Here is a 10,573-nt window from a genome sequence, read left to right on the forward strand (position 1 = left end):
ATTTCATATCTAGATATCTTTCAGTGTGGTGGATTGTGTTCTTGTGTATCTTAAAGTGACAGCAGACACAAATGCTCACAATTGGGAATTGAATTCTTGATCTTGCCTCTTCCATACTACACTTGAAAACCGTTTGCCTCTCCCAGGGCTTAATATCTCAGTGAAAGACGCAGGCATGAACTCACCTACGAAACCCTGAAAAAGCAGGCATCTCAGGAACTTCTCTCATTTCTCCATTTTTCTGAGTCATCAACACATTATCCAGTCCTTTAAATTTTCTCTCTTTTTTTTTATTAAGATTTATTTTATTTTTATTACAAAGTCAGATATACTGAGAGCAGGAGAGATAGAGAGGAAGTGGAGCTGCCGGGATTAGAACCAGCGGCCATATGGGATCAAGGCGAGGACCTTAGCCACTAGGCCATGCCGCTAAGCCCAAATTTTCTCTCTTAAACATGTGTATTTTTCTCTCCACTCTTACCATTAAAGTCCATCTCTCACCTGCCTATGGTGATGCACTGCAAATTGTTGTCCTCCATTGTGCTGTTTACAATGTCAGCAATCGTTTCCACAGCATAGCCTGTTACAAACCTTGCATGGCTTTCAGTAGACTCAGAATCACTCACCAACATGGCCCAATGGGCTTTGCTTGATTGGCTTCTTGCTCCTGGTTTTCTGCTGTATATCATGTACCTCTCCAACTACATGCACACTGAATTTCTAATTCATAAAATGTATCATGCTGCCTCCTACTACAGAGCCTTGGTACACTCTGTTTCTTCTACTTGGAGCACAGTCCTCTCTGTCTACTTAGTTCTTAACCATTTTTTAGTTCTTTACTATCATTTACTCAGAGAGGCTTTCCTGCACTCCCAACAATGAAAAAAATGTCTCATTTATAGTTCTAGTAGCATGTAACTCTCTTTACAAATCTGAATTGTTTCTTAACATTGTGTGGGTGATTAGCATCTCTCTCATACCCAGGTTGGCTTACATCCACAATATCTCTCCAGTGCTTAGCAGATAGGATTTTTCATACAGGAGTGCTAAAACATGGCTTAAGCAGTCCTCTGTTCAATGGAACAGCAGTTTCTGCCTACCATTTCACAGTGCCACTACAAATCACACGACTTTTAGAAAACTGCTAAATGTCATTAAAAAAAACCGTTCCATTATTTATTATGAGACCATGCAGAAGAAATAATCAAATAGAAATGCATTAAATAAAATTTCCTCTATTTGAAAAAAATCTCTAATTCATATTTGCTATGACATTCCAGGATCATGACACTTACACGCTTGGATTTAATGCTTCTGTTATAAATCGTGCCACCAAGGAGTAATAATCAAGTCCAGCATACAACTGATTGAAAAATCGTGGGTGATCTGTGAATTGAAAACAGAGTATTCATTTATGCAGCAATAAAAAATAGACACTTTCAGTACAACGATACTCCAAATGTAAACAGACACACACAGCAGTATATGTGGCATGTTTCTGTTTATGTGGCATTCAACCCAAGCAATGTTGTCTTATGGACGCAAAGCCTGGAATTTTTTTTTTTTTTAGATTTTAGTACTTTAATAATTTAGTAGTGTCTCTTGACATAGTTCTACTCACATATCCCTGTATCCCAACTCTTTGAATCAAGTGCCAAGTTTCCACCAACAGGATCTCATGTGTGCACATCCAAGTAGGATGGGGAAGAACAGCTGAAGAGTAGGCTCAAGGCCTGTTATACAGTTGGAAGCAGGGCTCATTTGCTTAATCAAGCAGCGCTCAGAGAAGCCTGGAATTCTTGGTGCTCATGTGTAGGCATTTCTGAATTGGAAGGCACTGAGAGAGTCTCTGTCCTATCAGAAACAATCACAGTATCTCTCTGGGTGATACGTTCAACATGCACAGCTATGTACAAACCCATTGAGCTGGATGTTTAAGATGCGTGCACTTCACTGAACAGAAAGTGCTTCCTAATTTTTAAAAGTCAAAATAAGATTGTGTGCATGGACAAACTGCTGAAAAGTCATCCCACAGTCTAAGTAAAATTCAAGTGCTCTTCTTTTTAAAGATTTATTTTATTGGGGCCCGGCGGCGTGGCCTAGTGGCTAAAAGTCCTTGCCTTGAACGCCCCGGCATTCCATATGGGCGCCGGTTCTTATCCCGGCAGCTCCACTTCCCATCCAGCTCCCTGCTTGTGGCCTGGGAAAGCAGTCGAGGACGGTCCAAAGCCTTGGGACCCTGCACCCGCTTGGGAGACCCGGAAGAGGTTTCTGGTACCCGGCTTCGGATCCGCGTGCACCGGCACATTGCGGCTCACCTGGGGAGTGAAACATAGGATGGAAGATCTTCCTCTCTGTCTCTCCTCCTCTCTGTATATCTGGCTTTCCAATAATAATAAAATCTATTAAAAAAAGATTTATTTTATTTTTATTTGAAAGGCAGAGTTACAGACAGTCAAGGAAAGATAGAGACAGAGAGATCTTCCATCCGCCAGTTTGCTTCTCCAGTGGCAATAAGGGCCAGAGCTGAGCTGATCTGAAGCCAAGATCAAGGAGTTTCTTTCAAAGCTCAAATGTAGGTGCAGGGGCCCAAGGACTTAGGTCATCCTCCACTGCACTCCCAAGGCATAAGCAGGGAACTGGATTGGAAGTGGAGCAGCCCGGATTTGAACTAGCACCCATATGTGATGCTGGCACGTCAGATGAAGATCAGCTTGCTATGCCACCACACAAATCCTAAGCAATCTTTTAAGAGCTTTGGTTTACTGCTTTATTTTCTACCATTCACACCCGAACCAGAATCCCTGAGACATCTCAAAGTCTTGGAACTTTGACCGTGTATCAGAGCCCGCTGCTTTTATGTTCTGGAAATCTCCATGTTGATTTTGTCACTTCCAATGCATCTCATTTGCCCCAGGTTCATCTCAGGTTACAGCGGTGAGTGGCCTATCATTTCTGACCAGACCAGGGCAAAGGCATCACAGCGATGCGATAGCAGGTCAATAGCAGGTGATTCGGCTTCAATGACAACCTGTTCTTGGGACTTTCAGGATTGTTCTTCCTGATTTAGAAAAAAGGTCTCCCAGTAGTTCTTGGCTTTACATGGAGTGAATATTCACACTGAGTGCCAGACTGAGGGGCCTGACATTCCCATCACAGCAAGCCCAGCATGACAGAAAACAAAGAGGCAGGAGGTCTGTTTCTAAATTGGAATATTTGAAAACCGTTTTACTCAGTGACCTCCCATTCAATCCACAACATTTCTTGGGTTTTTTTTTTTTTTTTATTTGTTTGTTGTTTGCCACTTTAAACTCAGTATTCAATAAAAATTGAAAATCTCACAAGAAAATGCCTTTTCAGTCAAAACATGGAAAGCGTCGTCTGATCTGGCAGAGGAAACTAGACGTTACTACAAGTAATTTGAATATTTTTTTTTAGTTCTGTGTTAATTTATGATTGATTTCCATGGTAACATTATGGCAAATATCCAGTAAAATGAAAATCTACTGCATTAAATGTCATACTACACTCCTGACATGCACTATAATAATAAGATATGTATCTCAGCTTCTGAAATGCTAACTGGGTTTTTGATGCATGCACCAGGCTTTCCTAAGGGAATACAATCCAATTATGTTTAGCCAGGATTTTATTATATTCTTTCCACTAAATTTAGTCCAGTGTCAGAATTCACAAAGCATATTGCTTGTATGGTCTTAAGCACTAGATTACCTTTATGTCACATGCAGAAATGCCTATTTTAGAAATGTATTCTTCCATTTTTGCAACTTGCTCACTGGATGCTTAGGCTATTGAGTCAAATTGGAATCATATCTCACCATAAGACATGTAACCATCAATGCATTCACAAATAATCACACTACTTTTGTGAAACAATCACAATGAAAACCTACCAAGGATTTACTTTTCTTATGTCCATTAAAGGTTTTCTTTTTTTTTTCCTGCCACATTTGATGAAAGAAGCTGGTTATTACAATCAGATATAAAGGTAGTCATTGACTTCTAAATAATCTATTTATAATATAGGTGTCCTCTACTTTTAGAGATGTACTTATTCATTTGTAATACAGAGTAACAGAGAGAAAGATCTCCCATCTGCTGATAAACCCTCCAAAATGCCCACAAATGACAGGACTGGACTCTGACTGAAGCCTGGAGTCAGCAGCCAGGAGCTACATCTGAGTCTCCCACATGTGTGACAGGTGCCACACTACTTGGGCAGTACATGAGGAGAGAACTGGATTGGAAGCAAAGTAGTTGGGCCTCAACTATGGAATGCAGATGTCCCAAGCAACTGCCTAACTCACTGAGCCACCACACCCACCTCCATATGCCCTCTTTAATCTTTCTTGAACCTTTTGAGACACCAAAAGTTTAAAATTTTAACAAATCCATATAATTAAAACAGTATTTTCCAATTTAGATCAACATAAAATATACAAGTAGAAGGTTCTTAATTACAAGGGGAGTATGGAGATTGGCAAAGAGCAGGTAACATTTAATATAAACACCAGCACCAACCACGTCTCTCTCAATCCATCTTTGGGCTTGACAATGAGTTTGGATTAGGGATTAATCCAAATTCCACTGCAGAGACATCAGAACCACTATTTTAAATCCACATTTTGTAAACAGTACTATACTTCATTTCATCAAGAGGTAGATGAATGAATGCTTTAACAAACGTAAGGACCTGTCCAAGTTAGAGATCAAGGTGGCAGGTTAACGCTCTTACTAGTTTTGACACTGTAGCGAATGACATCCTTGCAAAGCTCTAGCAGTCTGTCGTGTGGCTCGCCTGCGTCTCTCATCTCCAAATCAAGAAGCTGTTTCAGCTGTTCAGGAGACCTCCATTCACAAACCTGCAGATCAACAAGAACACACACTTCATTAGGTGCCCATCTTAGCCAGGAATTGAGAGGGTGTAGGAACATGGATTCTGTGAAGCTACCAGACAAGTGGAAGGTACAGATACTTAAATGTGCAACCAACATTTGGCATGAAGAGATATGATAGTCATACAGATGATGATGTTGGAAACAACGGGGGGTCCATCTTGGAGTTGTACAGCCAAAGGCATCCTGGAACTGGAACCTACTGCTCCAGAAAATAAGAGCAGGGTGAACCAAATAAAAGTTTTGGGAGAGGGAATCCAAGATGTGGTTTAGAACCAGTTAACAGAAACCACAAAGGTTGAAAGCATGGTAGCTCACGGCACAGCTGAAAAACTTTAAGAATTCAGTTTGGTTTTATGGGAACCTTTGAGATGTTCCAAACAAGAGAATAACATGATTTTCTATTCGTGTTTATGACAGTTGCTTTACTAACTTTGTAAAGAGTCTAAAATTTGGAACATTAGGTTACTGGAAGAAAACAAAGCAAATGAACATCTGACTGAGATTAGATGTTGTAGGAGTGAACATATAGTTTCTAGAGATACTGAAAATGCAGAAGCAGTAGATTTTGGACTTTAGCTAAATGTTGAAGCCAGAAGAAACAAATGAGTCAAAGATAATTGTAAAGTTTCTCTTTTGGACCCCACGTATGATGGTGGCAATGGGAACAAGAGATGAAGGATCTGATTGCATATGGGATAAAGTTGATGAGCTTGGAGTATGTTTAGGTCTAAGCCACCTTCAGAACATCCAAGAAGGATGTACCAGTTGGTCCAACACTTTTGTGAAAACTCATTGGCAGGGTTCTAGGCATACACTGTTATTACATAAAAGAGTATGATGATATGTCTCAGAAAGAACCTACAGTCTACATTACATCTCCGCTGGGCAGTAACAACACTTAAGATTCAGGTAAAGGTGAAAGAGCCTATCTATGCTCTGAGGACAGGCCAGTGAGGTGTGAAGACTGCCAGGAGAGACCAGAAAGAAAGAAAAATGATGTTAAAGGAGAAGGTAACTATTATTAAATACTGCTGAGAAATCAGATGAAAGACTGAGAAGTGCTCATGGGATTTCCCAACATGGAGGCGTTCTTGGCAAGAACAGTTTGACTTAGAGGCGTGGGAGTAGAGGCCAGATTGCTGTGAAGGAAGGACGTAGGAGGTGGAGAAAGAGGGAGGGGAAGTGTAGACGTGTTTAACAAGTTTAGCTGTGAAGAGGAGAGAGACAGGGAGTAGCCAGGGAGTAAGAAGACTAGGGGATGGGGAGTTAAAGAGAAGCAGAAGAAAATGCCAAGTTGTTGAAAAGTGTGCCATTAAATGCATGTTCTGTAACTGGCAGCGATAAATCCAAAATGTTTCTGATAATGGAAAGAAATGATTTCTGATACACTGTCAGCACAGAGGAATTTTACACAGGTTTGGCTGCGGGAAAACAAGACTCCAAAGGTCACTCATAATTTGATCTCCTCTACATAACATTCTAGGAAAGGCAAACACTTTAAGATGAGAAAGTCGACCAGTTGTCTCCTGGGACAGGCAGAGAAAGGATGTTGAGCATCAGGAGCCGGGGAAACCTTGGAGAATGACAGGAATGCCCTATATCCTGATGATAGTGGTGGCAACATGACTTGTCAATACTCATGGTCTGACACTCAAAACGTACAATTTACTGAGCATAAATTATACCTCCATTTTAAAAAAAAATGCAGCTGGACAGGGCACTAGGAGCAGTCACCTTACTAAGCACAAGGATGTATCACAGGCTGCTTTCAATGCTGTCCTGTGGGATCTCAAACACAGTAAATTATGTTAGTGGCATTAGGATCTTGGACCTTGTCTTCTCATCTTATTTCCTGCTAAGAAAGTAAGTTCTTTCCAGGCCAAAAGGTCCTCCTGCTATGTTAAATGCATTCCATCCTCTTCTTATTCCTTTCTTATTTTATTGAATACCCCTAAACATAAGCACCCTTACCCCTACTTGTCTCTCTCCAACATAATCTTACCTTTGCATTCCATGCCAAAGCTCATCTTTCCCATTCCTCTGGAAAATTCCAAAAGTCTGCTCCAACTTCATGGCATCTCACACATTCTCTCTGGGGTCCTCTGTACTCCTTTTCAAGGAAAACCTACCCTTCCAGTTAGATTATAAATTCTTTTCAAAGCTGGGCCTTTATCTATCTTTCTTTTTAATCCTCCAGGGCCAGATAGAATGCTTTGCCTGTAGCTAGCACTCAGTTAATATTTAATGACTGAAAAAAAGCCAATTAAAAACACTTGCTGGAGGAGAAAAGTGCTCCAAAATAAAGCAGATCTGAACTATTGCAGAAGTGTAAACACTGGAAAATATACAATTATAGATTATTAATTTCCATGAATAAGAACAATCAACAGTGATTTTTTTAAAAATCTATTCAAAGTTCACATCTTATGGCCATCTAGTTTTTCCAAATACATGTGATCAATAATTTAAAATAAATATCATCACATTTAAAATAGTTACTTATTACTGGCTAATATAATTAGAATAAAAATATTCTATATGTCCATTTCTTGGTAAGTCAATTCCAAAATGAAAAGCAATGAATAAGTAAAAGGATTATTTAGTGATTTCAAGCCCTAAGGAAAAAGAGAACACATTCTAAAGGCAGGTTGCCTGTTCCATAGTCGCAGTTTTGACACTTACTAATGCATTGTCTTGGGCAAGTATTTGACCTCTTTGTATCTTTTTTTTGCGTCCTCTTCTCTAAAATGACAATAATAGAGTGCCAGCCCTGCGGGATTTTTTAAGCATTAGATACATAGATACATACAGAATGGTCTTTGTAATAGTGCCCAGCACGTCAGAAAAACTCTTAACAATTTATCCGGGATAGTCCTAGTTTCCACTTGAATCTGAATTTGAACCTGAATTCATAACCTAGAACCAATTACTGCTATCAGCCAGGAGTTAAATTTAACAAGCTTTCTAGCCTAAACTCAGACAGCTTCCTGATAGGACTTTTCGATAAATTTTTTAAACATAATTTGCTCACTTTAGCAACAAAACAAGATACACATGAAAATGAAGAGCAAAGTATGTTTTCAAGCATGTATAAAGTAGATCAGCTATTAATTATAGCCTGTTCATGGGCTTATGTAGCAAACTATGCAGTCTCCCTAACATTCCAGCAAACAAAGATGACATGACCCCAGACCTTGGTATCTGGACATCTCCTTGAGATAACAGCCTCAAGAAAATGAAAAATCCACACCCTTCCCCTCTGCACTGCTTTCCTTTAGGGACAGCCACGCTCAGAGGGGGAAAAAAAACACCTATCTTTTCCATTGCTGGAATTTCTTTTATTTTTACCTTCTCATTGATATCTGTAGCCTTCTGAACCACCTCTTCCATGATCAGCCTACAGGCCTCTTCAACAAATTTTTCTCCAGCTTTTGCATCTGTTGCGGGGCCATTCAGTATAATGCCATCCACAAGGACTGCACCCTTCTTACTTGGAGCTCTGTCTTGTGGATCAACATCTCCTAGAAGCAGAGACACAAAGTGTGATTGAGAATCTCATTAAGTCACACAACAAAGTGCTCAGATAAGAAACAGACTCTTCTCCCAGCTCCACACGACATGTCTTCTCTTAAAACATAAAGGGGTCTCGCCGGGCATTCAAATAACCACAACACAGAGCTAAGCACAATTCCAGGAAGCTCACAATTTACCAGTTAGGTATATATATATCCTATTATATTTGCTCCTTTGGATCAGGTTGTCAGGACACAGAGTGGATAGCCGTCTATTTGGCATAATTTGGGGTCTAAGCAGGAGGGAGTTATTGTGTATGCCAACCCCTATACTGGATGCTATCTGAAGTTGAAAAAACAATGTCTTCCATAGTTAGGTTATTTGCAAAGTGCCGCTCCTCAAAGGAGTGCAGCATATTGCTTGGCATTCCCACAAACATAAAAATGATAACTATCGCAACTTATCTTTAAAAACATCCCTCAACACTCCCACAGCAGAGCAGGGTGGAAGGAGCAGAGTCCTGCCTTCAGAGAACAGGGCGGGAAAGCGACTCTGTATTTTACCTGCCATCCCCGATTAGAATGCCCATCTGAGTTCTGACTGCTCCACTTCTGACCCAGCTCTCTGTTAATATGGCTTCGAACACAGCGGAAGATGGCCCAAGTACTTGGTCCATGGCATCCATGTGGGAGACCAGAATGGAGTTCCCAACCCCTGGCTTTGGCCTGACCAATCTTAGCTATAGTAGCCATTTAGGGAATGAATCAACAGATATAACATTCTCTCTCTCTCTCTCTCTCGCTCTCTCTCGCTCTCTCTCGCTCTCTCTCGCTCTCTCTTGCGCTTCCACAAAAATTAAATAAAACTTTTTAAAAAAATTAGCTAGAATGAATTGTTTTGACTTTTAGCACCTGACGCATTGACTACACAAATCACTGGATGGAGGTGGCAAGCTTCTACCTGCATTTCTTTGTGAAAATTCATGTAGCATGTCAGAATTTGGATTATATTCTGTGTGAAGATGCAGAGAATAGCACCTGACCACACACACATTGTTTTACTCAAGGAAACAGGAACACCTTTCTGGATTGGAATATCAAATTAAATTTCATAAAGGCCCAGCCTGTGTTTGATGTATGTGCATGGCAGGAGTGCAGAGGGCTCATCTGGTTATCTTCAAGACAGTCAAGAGTGAAATCTTCAAAGGGAGAGAGCTAGCTGCTTCTGTCTTGAAGGACTGGAGCACACAGATCCACGCCTGCAAGTGTGCGCGCCCTGTTCCTTTAGGTATGGGTAGCTCCAGTCGTTTTGCTCGTGAACTGGATTACACAGTCTGCCCAGGAAGAAAGTTCTATTTTCCATTCCTGCAGCATCTTGTTTAGCACCAGGGAGTGTGGAAGAGCTCAAAAAATGTAAATGTGACCCATTTGATTCACTCTGGCAGATACCTTTTAGACATGTACACAAAGGTCTTTGTAAATACAAGCACGTGTCTAACTCACACACACGTGCTCTCTTGCAGTGTTTTAAAAATGAAAGTATCTTCCTGTTTAATGAATCAGCCTTAAAGTAGAAAGGGAAAATATAAACATCGCGGGTTTCTCCATCTGAAAGGCAAGGGAGAAAAGCAGGCAGAGATTCCATCTGCTACTTCCCTCCCCAAACGCACACAGCAGCCATGCCTCAAGTCAGGAGTCAGAACTCAGTCAAGGTCTCCTAGATAAATGGTCAAATCCCAGTTCCTTAAGCCGTCACCACTGCCTCCCCGGGTTAGCCTTGGTAACAAGCTGGAGATCTAGAACTGAGAATCAAACCCAGGGACTCCATGATGGAATATGGCTGCTGTAACGAGCATCTCAAAAAAAAAAAAAAAAACAAAGCTAAATGCCCACCTCCTCAGTATTTATTATGCTACTGTTTCTTTATAGTTTTTATTTATTCAGAGAGGTAGAGTGAGAGAGTTGAGTCCATCCACAACAGCAGTACTGTGCCAAGTTGAAGCAAGGGGCTCAGAACTTTATCCAGTTTTCCCATGTGGGAGGCAGGGACTTAAAAATATGAACCATGACCTAGTTTGTTTTTTTTTTCCCCCAGGGTGCATGTTACCAGGAAGCTAGAAATAGAAGGAGAGTCAGACTTGA

At 40.7% G+C, this 10,573-nt stretch overlaps 1 protein-coding gene across 1 annotated transcript in view; it reads right to left on the minus strand.

Moving 5' to 3' along the window:
• Window positions 1-9,002, minus strand: part of GADL1 (glutamate decarboxylase like 1) — a 115,238-nt gene extending 106,236 nt beyond the window's left edge. Inside the window, exons 1-4 of the mRNA XM_058657030.1 lie at window positions 8,996-9,002; window positions 8,268-8,440; window positions 4,757-4,883; window positions 1,296-1,386 (exon numbers count right to left, since the gene is read on the minus strand). Of these exons, the coding sequence (XP_058513013.1) occupies window positions 1,296-1,386; window positions 4,757-4,883; window positions 8,268-8,440; window positions 8,996-9,002 (398 nt within the window). The remainder of the gene's footprint in view (window positions 1-1,295; window positions 1,387-4,756; window positions 4,884-8,267; window positions 8,441-8,995) is intronic.
• Window positions 9,003-10,573: the final 1,571 nt, after the last annotated feature.

Source organism: Ochotona princeps, chromosome 30 (assembly GCF_030435755.1).
Source record: "Ochotona princeps isolate mOchPri1 chromosome 30, mOchPri1.hap1, whole genome shotgun sequence".
Classification (NCBI taxonomy): domain Eukaryota; kingdom Metazoa; phylum Chordata; class Mammalia; order Lagomorpha; family Ochotonidae; genus Ochotona; species Ochotona princeps.